The sequence below is a fragment of the Zootermopsis nevadensis genome, unplaced genomic scaffold (genome assembly GCF_977971745.1).
Source record: "Zootermopsis nevadensis isolate Lab colony 2312 unplaced genomic scaffold, Znev_1.0 Znev_ptg000006l, whole genome shotgun sequence".
In the NCBI taxonomy this organism is placed as follows: Eukaryota; Metazoa; Arthropoda; class Insecta; order Blattodea; family Termopsidae; genus Zootermopsis; species Zootermopsis nevadensis.
In genome coordinates this window covers 9094590-9112498 of record NW_028259138.1, presented here as the reverse complement: position 1 = coordinate 9112498, position 17909 = coordinate 9094590, and the positions used below count along the sequence as shown (strand labels likewise).

Here is a 17909-nt window from a genome sequence, read left to right as displayed (position 1 = left end):
CAGCCGTTATGCGAGTTTCGCGTTCAGAACGGGTTGGCGGTTGGTTAGCGGGGTCTGAGTTGTCTCGAGTGCAATAGTTTCTTGCTTCTCTGGACTTTCCAAATGCTGTTTCCTTGAGCGTTTGTTGCAGAAACAGATCTTTTATCGTAAATCGTGTGACTCTGTGTTCCACAGAGTGGCAGCATAGTTGTATACAACACTGAAGACAAACTATTGTCTACGATTTGAACGGCGTTGGGTCGTGGGTCCCACCTTTCTCGTGTATAAAACAACGTTCTGCAACATTTTTTACCTGCGGCACGCCCTAACTTGTCACAGATACGTACGAGGGTACGAAACTATGAACCATTGTCTCTCGCTCATATTTCTTCATGGTGTGGTGCTTAATTAAGAACAGAGACTACATTATCTTTAGTTTTGCATTCGTATTTCTACTGAAAATCGTTTTGAATAGAAGTGTCGATGTCGATAAGCGTAAGACATTTTTAATGGGGGGATAGTGATAAGCTTAGATTTCAGTTTCATATGCAATGAATATCGATATGCACCACATTTAAAGACGTGCGAGAATTCATATGTTAATTTCCAACACAAAGCTTAATCAAAACCCGTACGAATAATTTCGGAGAAGAAATGTGATGCGGACAAACAGGACCTCTGGCAAGGTCATAATGTTGTTCATTGTATAATCCATTTTATGTAGTTCAGTTTATACATGGAGTGTAAACAATAGTCATTCAACCGATTCCTCTTCTTAATGCGATTTGTTTGACGGAAATGTTCATTAGTTCCGTGTTTGAACTTTCATCTCAGGTTTTAAGCGCTGTCTGTGCGCCATAGTTGGTTTGTTTTGTTAAACGCATTCACGGTCGCGGGTTACCGACTGCAGTTGAATCTATTAGAATCCAACGGAGTATTTTACAACCGGTGTGTTGCGACATTTTGAATTCGAAAGCATTTCTTCACATTTTGTAATTTAATCAACATCTGGTTCTGTTTTGTTGTGTAATTGTTCTTGGCTCTGTTTTTATATTTATTTATATGTAGTTTATTTTTGTTACGTGTATCAGAATTTGTATTTTTAATCTTAAAATCATACTTCTATATCACTTTCACTATTGCACAATGTTGATATTCAGATAATTTTTATTAGTTGTAACGCGTAATAAATTATATAATTGAAAAAATAAGTACCTGCATTGTTTTCGAATGCACAAGTGCACAGAGCCGACTAGTGTAATGATAAGGTTTATATTCTGGAGGTACCTGGTTCAAACCTATACTAAATTATTGACTGTCATTAGTAAGTCTTTTTGTTTTTCTTCTTCTCAATTTCTCCGGCCGTATGTAACCGATCGGTATCATAGAACAGGACACGCCTCCCTTATTTTAAAATTCCTAATTACGCACCGATCATCATCCAATCTCATTCGACTCTTTGTAATCTCTGCTGTTCAAACAGAAATCAACACTCTTTAGCGTTCCACTAGGAGGTAAACGTTGACCCAGCCAGCTGACATCGTTCGTCCACCCTTCGGACTGTCAACTCTGAATAAGGACCAGTGCTTACTGGATCCCATTTGGACTCTGTGCTCTACCAGAAGCCCAAACGTTTTCAGAAATATGTTAGACGGAAAAAAAGTCTAATTTACGAGTGCTGCTATCATTAGGCAGCGTTTACAAGCATAGACCAAGATCTGTTTCTAATGTGTGTGACGAAAATGTAATAACAGGGGTGGATATGGAATAAGGCAGGCAGGAGGGAAGAAGAATAAGGTATGAAAGGGACAGAGGAGAAAATGAGTAAGGGATTAAAATACGAAAAAAATTGTTTTTCCATTATTTTTTTGCGTAATTGGCCATCATAATTGTTGTCTTTGCAAGGGAGGAGTGCTACAGTGGATGGAAGTGTCAAGACTGTATTACTGAGTCATGACCTCTAGCATTCCCTGTCCATTCGTCAGCTTAAAATTAATACTCATTTCCTTATAGCCACGATGGACAGGTATGATGACTCAGTAAAGTGAATGGAGCGAGGCTAGACGACCGGGTACCTATTCCTAGAAGAGAAGGGGGTTTTATTTTTTGTTTACGTGTCTATACCGGCTCTGGGGCCTAGTTAACCTCCTGTCCAATCGGGGGTTTCTCCCCACGGGTTTAGAGCGGCCAGAAAGTATCGTAATCTGCATCTAATGCAGAAACTAAGAATAAACAGAATTTTACCTCCGCTTTCTTGTGGTGAGACGGCTTAAGACATGACTAGCCAAAACCCGTCGCTGGGTGCAGCATCACCTTCAGCTATAACGATCTATTTTAATTGGTTAAAAGTTCAAATTGAATATTTATAGGATGGAGTGTTGGCATTAATTTGTGTTGCTATGACGACACTTCTATTTCTGGACTTAAGTGGGCGGACAACTCATACAGGTGGGTCTGACTCTGCAGGTCAACCAAGTTTTATATACAGATTGCCCGCTTTAATTTCTGCATAAGCAGACACAGCAGCGAGACAAGCCCTTAACACAGCCATTCTGTCTTTCTGCAGACTTCATGTTCCAGTATTATACTGGGGTTGGCCAGCTTTTGACACCTGTGCCACATGAGGCACTAGATGAGAATAGCTTATCGTAGGTTTCGTCTGTATTAACATCTGAAACTGCTGTCTCATTCAGTAGCTTTCTAATCCACAATTATTTTGAGCAAGGAACATATTTGTTCGTTGTCTGTTTTCATCCCGATTACCTTAAAATAAAACGCGACGTTGTATTTTATTCCCGATGTAGTTTATATAAGCAATGCTTCTCATTCGAGAAAAGACAAAGTTGACTCCAGTGCTTAACTAAGCGCCACATCGTGCAGAGGTCCGGGGGAGTGGAGTATTTAATGTCAGACTTACCACTTTGACGGTATTATACTGTAGTAACAAGGACCTCTCGCTCATCTTATTGGGAACTACGATGTAATTGTGATGTAATTTTCGCACCGAAAGCGAAATGTTTATCATTCATATTGTAAAACGAAGATTAGAAATTATGGCCCCTGGACTGGAAGCGACCTTGAAAAAATTAAATTTGCCTCTTCGAGATGTTCAGATATTAGTTTGGTATCGGCAATATTTAGTATAATAACAGCATTATTTTTACGTGAATGTGAACGAGTCTTGTTTCGTACGCCGATTACTAGGGGAGAAGATATTCATTCACTGGAGAAACTGGATACGTTTTAGCTCGGTTTAGCGTAATTAATTTAATGGGTATATACCTCTTGGAACGAATATGTTGAACAATGCCCCTCATATGAGTCACAAGGGATTTTGAAGTCTAATAGCTCGCTCATTGTCGCAGTGTAAGTCGAACTCCACACTCATAATTCCACCCCTACTGTTCTTTAGCCGTCATTCCAAAACTGAGAATTTTCTAAGAGTCCCGCGGATAAATTTCTATCTACAGATACATTTTGTTATGAACGTCAACATAAGAGAAATAGAATACTCAGGGAGGTTTAATTACGGGCTTTGGCCAGCAGGAATTGATATCCAGAAATGACATGATTTCTTTTTTCATTGTGTGGTGTTTACGCAGAAGGGGTTTGTCACATAAAATGAACAAAATGTATGTACGCGTGTCTTTTCCTCGAGCTGATGAGCAAAATTAATTCGCCGTTGTTTTTCAGCAAACTTCCCGAAACATTTTACGTACCTCCAGCGGTACGCTAACCACGTTTAGAACCCAAGTATACAGAGAACTGTCTTGCAAATTGTTTATAAAATACGTTCATAAATGAATCTTTCATTTCATGCACTCAAGCCTCGCACATTATTCGGTCTGGCATGTTAATGAAATCCTAACATTGATTTTTCCACAGTTGCGTCATCACAAGCTGTGTACTCAAATCTTATGCAATAGATCATTGAATACTTTACTGTGCAGTACATATCAATGACCGTGATATTTAATTTAAATTGGGCAAGTAATTTAATTGACAGTGCATTGACCTCAGGCCTGTTTGGGATCGTCCTTGTACCCACAAGAAAGAGACTGAACATACCTAAATAACGGTTCTCACAACTTTCTTTCTTAGTCAGGCTGTATCGTACAGCTGTTCATTAGACTGCGTACTGCCAACAGACAAATCGGGCTCATAACATACGCTAGCACCGACAACAGATTTGTTACTGTTTTTCTTGTAGCAGTTCACTGTTACAGAAAATTTAGTTTGTGAAATATTTATAGTTTATATATTTTGAATGGTGTAGAATTTGTTAAATATTAATAATGGCAGAAATGGCGTTTGCATAATACTACGCGTTGATGCTTCTATTGGCAGCTCTGAAGTGGCGCGCTTCGTAGCCGATCGATTTAGCCAATGGCGGGAGTTGTTTTCTTAAACGTCACATCCTGGTGATTGTCGACTGCTTCTGTGCTGTCTGCTAGGAAGCAGTGTCCGACATTAGTGATGTTTTGTCTGAACGTTTTTAATATAGACGCAGTAGTGATCGGTGTTTATGCGTGTAATATACGATTAGAAGTGACGTAAGACTTAGTTTTCTCCATCTTATGTATTAAAAAAGCAATTATCGATTTGTAGTTGAAGGTGTGCAGATATAAAGAAGCGATCCGGAATAAATGTTTGGTAGAGTGATGTGATAAACGTATCTGTGCGTCGGCTGTGTCCATAAGTAAGTTAGCATAAATCATGCATCCTATTTAAAATCGCCATGATCTATTGAGTGAAGTACGTGCATGGTGTCTTTTTCAACAGATTGTTTTTTATGTCAGTGACTGCCACTCCTGCGACACCTAGCGGTTCTAGTGCGGACTAATTTACCAGTGTAGCCGTGATGATGTGAGGAAGCGCAAGTTGGGGCGAGAAAGAGTGTTAAAAAGACTAAAACGTTAATAATGGCTGACAGAATACGGAAATTGTTCTAAGTGTAACGTTCCTGTTCACAATGGAGTTTGATTTCGATGGAAGCTTGAAAGAATGGGCGAAAGATAAACCTTTGAGCATTTTACAACTTGATCCTGCTGACAGAGCTGTTCTTCGAATTGCCGGTAAGTTAAAAACATGCCATCAACGTTAAATCTATGTAAACGAAGTTGGTGTTTCAATAGATACGTGTTACGTCATTTGTACCCATGGTACTTGAATTTGGCCGTGAGTAAAATTGCACCTTCTGCCGATTTCAGTGTTTTAATCAATAATCGTAACAGTTGAGTACAATCACATTGTTATGCCGTAATTTTGCAGTTAATTCAAGTAAATAACATGACGGTTTTGTAAATATAAAATTACTATGATTGATGTCAGTACCGTTAATTTATTGCCAGGACAAGTCCGAAATTTATGAAAATACTGACCTGAAATTAATGTGGGAATCCTGGCTATTCAGTCTCACGTCATAAAGGACCATCAACGACATTGTCATTCGGTGAACGGGTTCAAATTTCGGCTTGGAAACCGACTACCCTGACAGGTTTTCGACAATGGATAATACATTAAATTATGCTACAACCACTTCTTTCCACATTTTTTCCAATTCATTATCCATTAATCATCCTGTCATTCGACTCTGTGAACTACTGAAACCACATTCCACGCCGGTATTGTACTGCAATGACGTATAGCATAGTCGGGACAGTAGACGAACTAGACATTGTGGTCAGTTTAGATGCATCGAACCACTGCAAGCTGTCTTGTGTGCGTGTTTTTATTTTCCAAACCGTAACAATAGAATGAAAATTATTTCAGAGCAGACAAATAAAAAATTCAGGGATGTATTCAGTTTCGTCGTTTGAATTTTCGTGTGGCCACAGGGTAGTGAATTATAAAATCGATTTGTTACTGCAGATAGGATGGTTGAATGGTAATGTAAGTGAATTGTAAGTTCAAGGACATATTATGCTTCCGGCAGATACATGAATGAGACGCAATAATGCATGGAGTTCCTGATCAGAACAGTTACAAGCCCCCGCTGTGAATGACATGCTGTGCTGTTATGTCCAAGACCATGAGTTTTATTTTTCGTGGGTCAGCCCAATCTTCTTGTAAATACAAGATTTCTTTTGTCTTGTTATGTTCCCTTAACTGGTGAGAAAGGCATTATTTTCTCTAAGTTTCCATGTTTTGACCGGTTCTGGAGCCCATCCAATCTCCTAACCGGTGGGGTACTGGGGTCTTTTCCCCCCCGTTGGTAAGGCTGGGGCGTGGGGTGTTCAGGAGAAATAAGGGAGGCCATGGAGTGCATTGCTGTCACTGTGACCAACTTAACTTTGCCTTTCGTCACGTCAGCTCTCTGGTTATTGATTGGGAGTGAAATGTAGCCATAGAATGGAGGTAAAGTTCAATAACGTGTCTTACGCGTCTCTAATGCGTTTCACAATCGTGTTTGACTACGCATGTGCACCATTTGCCCGTAAGTAACGAAAATGTCCTTCCTCGAGCCCATTTGTAGTATTGAAGCGTTTTCAAAATGAGGCGCGCATACCCCATGCTATCATTAATGCAGTGCGACACATTGTGACGTTTGGCATGCAAGAAGTTGCTATTTCATTCGACGTTTCATCTGTCTTGGTCATGTAACATCGGATATTTGGTTGGGTTTGTGAAAGATAAATTGGAAAGGATGTGGAAGGAAGAGGTTGTTAAGGCACTAACTCGGGAATTGCCCGGATGAATTGAAAGAAAATCACCAGAAATCTTAGGTTAGTTGGGCTCCGGTCAGAGATTTGAACCCGAGACCGTCCGAACACGAAGCAGTTGCTAACCACTCCACCGTGATATTAGGTACCGTTGTGGAGCGTGTTTTGTTCTTGTTTCAATGTTGACTTTCCTGTGTTGTTAATTTAGCGTTACAATAATGACTCCATTGAACAAGCAGTATTTAGATCACTTTCCTTGCTTTATAAGGAAAGATGGGCGTAGGGAATCGTGTCTGTAGGTTTGACCTCACTTAAGACGTTTTAACAAACTGCCCGATTTTCATTTAACTTTGGTATGTACGACATGCAACTGGGCAGGCACGACTGTGTCCGTTTTATTCGCATCATTCCAAGAATGCTCGACATCTCTTCAGAGTTTATATTTCTTTATTACTCATTTATGTAGTGAATTGTTGTTCTTTCATTGTTTTTGATTTCATTGGTTTAAAGGAGTCTGAAGTCTGCAACAATGGAGTTTTTTAGCTCGTTGTTAGCGCAAAAACTTGCTATATTTTCATAATATCTTCTCGTGGTTCGCCGACAGTACCTATGTAAAGGTTTGATTGTTATTTCAGATTGTATTTTGTTATCCTGTGTGATCTCATGGCATGTTGTTTCACGGAAATGAATCTGGCCACGGTTTCTTTTGTGTTTTATATACTTTACCAAAGCCACGGTGGTCTAGCGGTTAGAACGCTGGCCTTGTAATCCTGGGGTCCCGGGTTCGATTCCCGGCGGTGCCCGAATTTATAACTTGTGTTGGGCAAGGCCGTGGTCTAGGCAACACGGAGTTTTCCTCCGGGGCTTCCCCGGTTTCTCCGTGGCATCCCAACAATTACTCCATTCACACACAGAAGAAGGCAATGGCTAACCACTTCTGGATCATCTGCCAAGAACGTATATGAACAGGTCCCAGTCCGAGAAAAGGATTGAAGGATCCTGTTCATATGGACCTGTCGTCAGACAGAACACTAAATAATAATAATAATAAAAAAACCACCACCACTTTACCAACCAGAAGTCATGACAAAAATCTGAAGTTGAAGTATGATACGTAGAACAATGCATACAATGACAGTCATAGATGTAATCGAATAAATTCTTTTCTGATTGTGCAAGTTCGTATAGAATTCAAGGCTCCCTTTATGACAACACAAACACTGGAACATTGTGGTTGTGCGAAGCAGTTTTCCTTTGTGTAGACGTGTACTTTACGCCTCTAATCAGAGCGTGATTCGGTTCAGTTGCGTCAAACGAGGTGAAGCCTTCTTCGTCCTGCGTCTTTGTGTCAGCATCAGCAGGGGTAGAGAGAGAGCCTTTGTTGATTATTCACTCCAGCCACTGACCTCGACGTTATACATCAGATGCACTTTCACATATTGAAATTAGCAATATCGCCAGATACAAAACTAATTTCAAACAATTACCACCGAAATTCAGACTTTTTTTTCTTCAAGTCTGTAGTTGAAATGAATCTAGTTTAAAAATTATTTTGAATAGTATACGATCCTGTTTGTGATAGGAAGATAGTTACTAGCACTTTAAAAAACGGGTCATTACGTTTAAGTTGGCTTAATTTGCATTCATTTATAACAGAGCGACCCGAGAGTCAGTACGAATGTGACCTCGGGACCCTTGCTGTACGTGATCGGTTGGTTCATGAGGGTAGCGGTCCACGATCCAGCTTTGTGGCCCTGTAATTCGACGTCACTTGGTATTTTAAGGAACCCACTCGCCATATGTGCTGTATTGTTGGAAGTAGCATACAATTATTTACCGTACACAACCGCTCAAGGAAATATTTTAAAGAAAACACCTGCGTAGTATCACCAAGTACATAACACGTAAACTTTTGTATGGTATTGATAACCTGAACTTCCGTGTTTACCCCTCCCACATTTTGCCAGCTCACACAGCCTCGTGCCTTGTCGAAAATTCGTACGTTGAGGGTGTTTTAAACATTGTGATGAGGAGAGTTATAGGAGAAGCAACAGTTCAGAGAATGTTCGCAATTTGTACTCTTTATCAAATATGTTTAGGGATCAGAATATGTAGCACACAAGGCGGAAATGAGAACTGCGTACAGGATTTTAGTTTAAAATCTGAAGTGAATCGACCATTTGAGGGTCTGGAAGTAGATGATGGGATAATATTAAAATTTGTCTCAAAGAAAGTAGTGTGTGAGTTTGGGGAGGGTTCTTGAAAACACGTCAGTGAATCTTGTGGTTCCATAGAAGGTAGAGAATTATTAGACCAACAGAGTTGGTTTTATTATTATTATTATTTAGTGTTCTGTCTGACGACAGGTCCATATGAACAGGATCCTTCCATCCTTTTCTCGGACTGGGACCTGTTCATATACGTTCTTAGCAGATGATCCAGAAGTGGTTTGCCATTGCCTTCTTCTGTGTGTGAATGGAGTAATTGTTGGGATGCCACGGAGAATCCGGGGAAGTCCCCGGAGGAAAACTCCGTGTTGCCTAGACCACGGCCTTGCCCAACACAAGTTATAAATTCGGGCACCGCCGGGAATCGAACCCGAGACCCCAGGATTACAAGGCCAGCGTTCTAACCGCTAGACCACCGTGGCAGAGTTGGTTTTACCTTCATAGAATCCCACATAGATCGATAGAATTCCTCGTCATTTTGTCCTTACGCACGATTGTAACTGCGTGTGTGTGGCGAGTGGCAATGACGTATTTCTTTACAGCCCCTGTTCACGTGCAGTGGGGAAAGTGGTGTTCGTAGAAGCAAGGGAAATCCTACCATCGTCATATTTTTATCCACTTTGCGTCTCTTTTTATTCACAGTATCGATCGACCTATCGATCGCCCTGTTCTGCCTGCGTCATTTTACCTTGTCGGTTCTTGAAGCTATTTCAATTCTTCGGGATGGCTCGGTGTAATGACTAGGCTACGGGTTGGGCAACCAGGGTTCGTTCCTCGACAGGGTAAGAGTTTTTTCTTCTCTTTCCCGCTGCTAGACCGGCTGTGGGGTCTACCCGGGTCTCCTGTCCAGTGGGTTTCAGGGGTCGGAAGCTTTCCCGGGAGTAAAGCGGCTTTAAAATTAAGTTGACCACCTACATCTGCTGTCGAGGTTACATCTTCATGGTTTGGTGCACAGAAGCAACATTACCCTTTACTTGCAGATAGGCTAAATTCTACTTCTAATTTAATGGACGATGTCATCATCATGCCGTTCGTGCGATGTGGGGGAAAATATTAAATATAATTCTGACGGTGGCGACTCTGGCAGCATAAATTTGCAAACTAGGGTATGGTGGCGCCTATTGTGGGACGTGGCGGAGTCTGTCGCAAGGCAGTCGGTTTTGTATTTGGTGCTTTTGGCTTCAGTCACCGCGAATATGTTGTCACATTTAATCAAGTTCATGAAGAAATTTTATACAACGCTATTTGCAAAGTATAAGTTAAATACTGTTCAACACAAAAACCAGAAAGTGATATTTAGCAATGGCTTCACACAAAAATAGCCTTTATTGTCTTTAAAAAGTGTATGCAGGGGAGAAATTCGCATGGTGAATTTGTATTTGAACAAAATTCGACAGATCACTCAAGACCTGATACAACACGCTGTATGCATTGGTTGAGGGTGGAGATGGTCAGTCTGTGGAGGTTAGTGAGATCTGGGATAGGTTTAGTCATCTTACGTAATTTAATGTCGCCATCCAGCACGAGAATCTGGTTACGATGACAAGCCGTTACAACTTGAGACCTAGTGATTGGTCCGTGGGCTGAGTGTTGTCGAGAAAGGCGATTTTTAATCTTGTTATGGGGCGTTTATGCCTCATGAAAGCGTGCTTTTAAAGCACGGCTTATGGCAGTTGCCAAATTACTACTTTATTACATGAGATGGAATTTTGTTTAAAACTAATCGTTACTATTTGTATTTGCGAGATATTAATATACTCCTATTCTTTGGGCTATTTTTTACAATATATAAAACTTGAATTGAAGCTAAACTTGTTGGAAGCCTCTTGTGTTTTCAGAGCTGTTACTAGCTCCCGGAAACATTTAAGTACCCCTTACGTTTGTAAATGTCGCCATCCTATTGGTTGGTTGTATTCGATATAATAATGGCGCTTCGGAATGGTCAGATCGTGAAGGCTATTCAAGTATATAAAGCGGTAAAGGATGAATACACACCAGGGCGTTACTCTGCAGTAGTTTTCCGAGAATAATGTGAAGATAAAGTTAATTTATCTTGGGCAAATACACATTTGTGCATAAAACTTACTTTGTGTCAGATGAAAACTTTTTGAAGTTATCCAGTGCTCTAATTTTACGAGTGTGTTCTTTTCCAAACTGCGTGTTTGAGTGGTGTTGAAGTTTGTTTATTACAATTTCGAGTATGCAAATAAAGAAAATGTGTGAAGTATTCAAGATAAGAACGTCATAGGCGGTTCAGAATAAGAATGTAATCGTTATCAAGATGTCATCACAGTAGTGTCTAAGGAAGAGGTTAGTTGGCAAGTACCGCTGTGTGGATCACGTATGTTAGACGAGAACGACGCAATTTCACCCTTGTTTTAATGTCAATACTTGGTGCAAGAAGTTGAGAAATGGCGAACACTGGCGAACATTTTTGGATTTAGTGAATTCCTAACACATAAATATAAAAGCTATCGAAGTCATAATTTCATACCGTCACTAATACTAAATGTAGACGTGTGAAGTTCTGACGTGTCCATGAACACATTTGAATGGGAGCACGTGTCATGAGTTCTTACCAGAAATCTGTTTAATCTTACGCGCAATGCGCACATTTTGCAGACTTGTACAGCGGAAGTGCCTCGTTTGTCTTCCTGTCTTCTGCTTTAAGGAGATCGTGCACATTAGATGTGGCTTTCCTGGCCATTCAGACCATGTGGTAGACGGACCCCGCAATAGAACATTCTTTGTTTTGTTGCAGACTGTATGAGCACTGCTGGAAATGACGGGAACCGCATGTGATGTAGTGCGACCTCCTCGTTTAATGTATTTTTTTGTAAACATTCTCTCCCCTTTATCTCCTGTTAACAAATTGAAAGCATACTCTGAAACATCAAGGTAAAACAATTTAATTCGGAAGTTGATTTTTATTATTGTACACTTACATAACTGCTAATCTAATCTGCACGTAGTGTAACGATGAACACACTATGGATGAAATCATATCCTTCTGTGAACAGGATATAATATTCAGAGCTACTGAAGGCATAGATGAAATTTTGTATTTCTGTTTCGGGACCTTAGAATGGGTGTTTTATAGAGAAATAAACAGGAAACTGAACAATCAGTCACATGTATAAATAAAAAGTGATCTGCACCATTCCATAAACCTTTGTATCCATACACTATTTAACATTGTAAGGTTGTTTCTGTGCATCAGTGGAACAGATCCTTTTAAAATAACACGCCTACTGAATACGTACTATATATATGCCATGGGATGTGCATTCCCAGTTAAATATTTTCTGTTTGATATCTTTTGACAACTCAGCATACCGAAGTGCTTGCTTGAACTGAATGGCACCCTTTCAATACGTTTGATTACCTCATCTTCGTTAGCTGTTCAGAACCTATAATTTATTATTTTATCTTGTATCCGCAAGTCATGCCACTAGTTTGTATCAGAAGCACTTATTTCAGCCGGGCCCATACATAAATCATATATCAAATGGCAACCAGATATTTTATTTTTATTTATTATTTATTTCGTCATCGTTCGTTTACTTTCTTTACTTCTTACATACTTAAAAGTTAATTCATGGGATTCAAACTGGTTCTGAAAGCTGTTACCATTCATAAATGTAAAATAACGCGATATGGGTTGTCCTCAAGATATGACTTGCTGTTATCAGTAGGTAGTAGACTGGTTAATGAAGGCGTGAAGCCTGTTATTATTGGTCCCGTTATTTATACGGGGATATCACACTGAAACCATCTGTTCTCACCATGTTATATTGCTTTCAGTCAGTAGTAAAGGGACACTGTAGCCTATCAGTTTGCTCTGTAACGAAGTAAGATTTATTTCGTATAGTGAATATGTATCGAAATACGAGGAAAACTAATTTCTTTGTCGATGTTTTGTAGCATTAGATTTGTATCAACAATAAATGAACATCAAGACCCGTGATGTATATACGCAAAATAGTAAAGAAGGCATACATAAAATATGCGTAGGCATTCTCCACTGGATTATACTTGTTTCGCCTTGTTTCGATCCACCAACCAGCACCATTAAACCTAGCTAGCCACCTACAGGTATAAATGCTTCCAGAAAACGCCAAACCACTACATGTTCACCCTGAAGTTGGAAACTAATGTTTGCGAAAACAATCGATAATTTTCAACATTCGACGCTCGCTCCCGAAAGCAATCGATAATTTTCAACATTCGACGCTCGCTCCCGAAAGCAATCGATAATTTTCAACATTCGACGCTCGCTCCCGAAAGCAATCGATAATTTTCAACAATCGACGCTCGCTCCCGAAAGCAATCGATAATTTTCAACATTCGATGCTCGCTGCCGAAAGCAATCGATAATTTTCAACATTCGACGCTCGCTCCCGAAAGCAATCGATAATTTTCAACATTCGACGCTCGCTCCCGAAAGCAATCGATAATTTTCAACAATCGACGCTCGCTCCCGAAAGCAATCGATAATTTTCAACATTCGACGCTCGCTCCCGAAAGCAATCGATAATTTCCAACATTCGATGCTCGCTGCCGAAAGCAATCGATAATTTTCAACATTCGACGCTCGCTCCCGAAAGCAATCGATAATTTTCAACATTCGACGCTCGCTCCCGAAAGCCGAAGTTGCACATTGAACTCTAGCCACACAAACCGAATGACAGGAAGACGTTCTTTTATTTCGGTATTTGTCCAGACAGTTAAATGGGAGCTGATTAGTATAGTTAATCTGTGAGGTTAGCTGCTTTCGACTGTGTAGGATTTGAGGTTTTCACGGCGGTGAGTCTGAAGATTGCTGACCTCTGCTTTCGACTATTTGACAGTACTATTTATTAGTCTCCCCCAACCAGCACGGATTGGTTCTTTGGAGGGTTGAGTTGATGAAATCTAGTAGACAGATTCTACAAATCTTATAGAAACTATTTAAATTATCGACAAAGTATTTGATATAGTGCAAATTTAAATACTGCATACAATATCACATGCGTGTACTTTCATTACCTTAATGAAAAGCGAAATGCATGCCTCGAGAATAGCAAAAATGTTTATCGATTGCCGTATTTGCTGATCCAAACGTGGTGTGCAAACGTCTGAATTGTATGCTACAACGAAACAAAAAAAGAACCCTGCTACTGTATAGAATTGGACTAGGGGTCATTTGTGGCGTTGATAGACCGTACTGGGCTTGCAGACTTTCATAACCCCCACCCTTTTCCTCTTGAACCCTGCTGATATACAACTTCTGCAGTAGATGGGGCGAATCTCCATGCCCTTTATTATAGTGACGGAGGCAAAACGTTAGATTACTCCCGGCTCCTATTCCTTGAGTTTTAAACTATACCCTGGATCGAACCCATGACTCACGATTCGGGGTCGGTAGAACCTGCCAGATAGATCGGATCTTGAACTTGATGCGTCTGAAATGTGTGCGCTAAGAATGACGTAATCTTCTTGTATTTATCACACCACTCAAAGGCGGTTTTGAAACTGTTATTGGCAGGGTCTGTACCAATATAGGGCCTGTTGGCAGTCTTAATAAAAATAGCCACTTGTGTAGAAATAACAGCTCGTAATCCGGTATTTGTGATTAGTTCACGCTCCATTCGCGTATGTCACTGTGTACTTTTATTCATGTGAATGAACGCTGTAGTAGCCACTCCTTTACGTAAGCCTGGCTGTTGCCACTTGGCTCTAATCTTAACCATGAAACTACTTGAACCAACTCTGGTAGTAAAATCTGAATATTAGCGTCACTAATACGTACTGATCTCGCCGTTGGATACGATCCTGAGCCATTTCTATACATCTCTCATCCCCACATCATCTTAGCATGAAGATTCTGTAGTGGAACCACATCGTTTACGTTCACACATTGCTGGTTTTAATTTGCTATGTACTGCCTATTTGATACTTACTGACAAATTAAGACCATGAAGCAGATGAAGCTAGTTAGCTGGACGAGAAATTCCCCAATTTGTGGTACCTGAAGGCTCACTGCCGTGTTAAGTAAAGCCCGCATTCGGTCACTATCTTGAACAAAATGAATCCAGTGTACACCGTCCCACCATATTTCTTCAAGATCTATTTTAATATTATCCTCCGATCTACTCCTGTGTGTTCAGGGTGACCTGTTCCCTCCAGGCTTTCCAACCGAAGCCTAATAAATGTTCCCTGTTACTATCATTTTACGAAATTAGGGAATGATCCCTTAAGAACCATTAAAAATTAAAAATTACCAGTGTGTGGAATCGTACTCAGGACAGTTACAGAATGTTTCCAGTACGAATTGTAGCACAGTACGTTCCTAACTCTTTGAAGCAGAGAGAGATAAGAAGGATAGCAGAAGAGTAGAATTTGCAAAGAGGAAATTGGTGGGGGGGAGAAGTGAGAGACACTTCGATTTAGGGGGGGGGGGAAGAAAGAGCATCTTTTAGTTAGAAGGTCCCCAGGCAATGCCCGCGCGTCCTTCTGTTAAGGATAAAATAAGAGTGAAGACGTTAGGACGATAATTGGCAGAAACGACGGAATTTTGAATTGTGTATTATCAGAATAACGTGAGGAAGATATCACTGGTTCTGAGTTTCTGAGGCGTATGAATTACAATTCGAAAGTAACGGCTTCGTTGCATGTTTATTGTAGATTCATTTCTAGTGTAAGGTATTGTAATGGCAAATTATTAGCAGGAAATAAATCAAAATACACATTTAAGAATTCAGTCCGTACCGCGAAGAAAACACCACACTTCACCATTGAAAAGATCATCTGGTTAACGCTGAGTCCGTACCGCGAAGAAAACACCACACTTCACCATTAAAAAGATCAACTGGCTAACGCTGTTTAATGAAATAAGTTCTCACTTAACTGGCCTTTAACGTAAAATTTATTTGCTAGTTTTCTGACATGGTTTCGGAACGTCTCCATGTCAGTTTGCTCGTGTAAAATTTCGATTGACGTTACCCTTGGGAGTTTCGTGATAATTCTTAGTACCTTGTTCTGAAAAACGTGGAGCTTGCTAACGTGTGTTTTAGCCGCGTATCCCCATGCAGGGGCTGCATACGTTATTATTGGGCGTAGGAGTGTTTTATAGATTGTAAGTGCGAGGTTAATGTTGATGGAGGAGGACTTGTTAAGGATTGGGTAGAGTTGTCTGAGCCTCTGGTTGGCTCTGCACACTGCTTTACTTATATGTGATCTGTAGGTGAGTTTGCGGTCTAGGATGACGCCAAGGTATTTGACTTCATTTACCCGGGGGATAGTTGCTCCAAAAATCTTCAGGGGGGGGGGGGTACTTCGCTGCGGAGGTGTGTCAGCCGTTTATAGAATAATGCCACCGAGCATTTATTGACGTTAATCTTGATCCTCCATTTTTCAAACCAAGGCTCGAAAGTTTTAATTACTTTATTTAGTTTATTCGCCGCTAATGGATATTGAATAATTCGGTCCGTACCGCAAAGAAAACAACACTTTACCGTCACAAAGATCAACTGTTTACTGTTACTTAAGGAAACAGTCTGTTTTCATTGAGAATCATAGTAAACGCATAATTACAAAATTCAGCAAAATTTATTGTTAAAGCAGGTGGAACGTATAGTAACCACAAGGATTTTTAGGATTAATTTCGTCACCACTTCACGACCGATTAGTACCGAAGACAAATTCCTCGGGGGCAAAGTGGTATATGAAGGTGGTCACTTATGTCCGTCTAGTTCAGAGTCTAAAAATGTGTGAATCAGTACAGTTCCCTGTGCGCTTTTGTGGCGTGGTGCTTAGACACAGGGACAAATTTAACCTTGGTTTTAAAATAAACGTTGCTGTCATTTGATTATGTCGTTTCGTGCCATGATGCAGGTTAGGGATCAAAGACAGTTTTGTGTGGTTTCTGGGTTCATCACGTACTTGTGACGTGTCACACGTGCTAAATTTGAATGCATTGTGTGTGCCAGAATAGATGTGAACAAAGGAACGTGATTTCTTTTATATGAAAATCAACCTCCTGATTTGATTGTGTTATTCTCACGAGGTATTTGTGGCCGTTCTTGGATTGCACTTACGTAGATTAAGCGCGATTTTAATAGACATAACAGCAACAACAATAATGATAATAATTTAATTCGATTAAACTCTTTATTTTATGGGGCTGCATCAACAGCCAATTACAGATCTACCACACAACAAATAAAAAAATTAATATGGCCAAAATAACAATAAACGAGATAAATGAAGATTAAATAATTATACTGCAGACAGGAAAAATTAATGAACGGAAATTACTGACACAAAAAAAATATTACATAAAAATAAAGCGTAACTAAATGTGTACATAATATGTTAAGGTCTTTATACACAGTATTTGCCGCTGATGCACATCTGGCGGAGGAACAGTTTTTATGCGAATTTTAACGTCCGGATCGGCTGTGGGGCCCACACACATTCAGTGGTAACAGGGATAAAGCGGCCGGATCGTGAAACTAAGTATTAAAGTTCTTCTGGTGCCGATATATACCTCCATTCTCCGATATCGTCTGCATGTAATGGTGCTTACTTAAGTACTGTACCAGGAATAGCTTTACCTTACCAGTCTTTCCGGAACAAATCGTGTTTTATCGTTTTCCTTTACATAATGAAATTTTATAGGGCTTGGATTAGAAAGTGATACAGTGGACCAAGTCCTGTGTTGAATAGCCTAATAAGAAACGTACCTTGAGTGATTTATATTGTCTGCTTGTTTAAGATTGTGCAGTAATCTGTCGTCATAGTTCAAGGCGTTATGGAGCTGCATAAGCCTAGTCTAGGTACCCTTCCCGAACAGACTTGTAATTGGCAGGCGAATGTTAATGTGAACATCACAGGAAATTGGCCGGTGCTAATGTACAAGAGGTTCTGCTACAGTGTATGAATTATCGCCTGCGTGTCAGAGAATGTGGTACACTTAATGGCGCCTCATTTTAGACATGTAACTTGTAAATCAATGGCATTCTAACTAACTCGATAGTGCTGAGTGTTCCCTGAACGA

At 40.2% G+C, this 17909-nt stretch overlaps 1 protein-coding gene across 8 annotated transcripts in view; it reads left to right on the top strand.

The window, feature by feature from the left end:
• Positions 1 to 4491: 4491 nt before the first annotated feature.
• shot (dystonin-like protein short stop) overlaps positions 4492 to 17909 on the top strand; it is a 308131-nt gene continuing 294713 nt past the window's right edge. For 3 of the 8 annotated variants that reach the window (XM_087343486.1, XM_087343482.1, XM_087343476.1), the window contains exon 1: positions 4493 to 5054. In XM_087343486.1, the coding sequence (XP_087199612.1) occupies positions 4952 to 5054 (103 nt within the window). In that variant the 5' untranslated portion in view covers positions 4493 to 4951. Of the gene's footprint in view, positions 5055 to 17909 lie in introns of all 8 variants that reach the window. The other 5 variants (XM_087343471.1, XM_087343467.1, XM_087343499.1 and 2 more) reach the window with 4 other exon arrangements.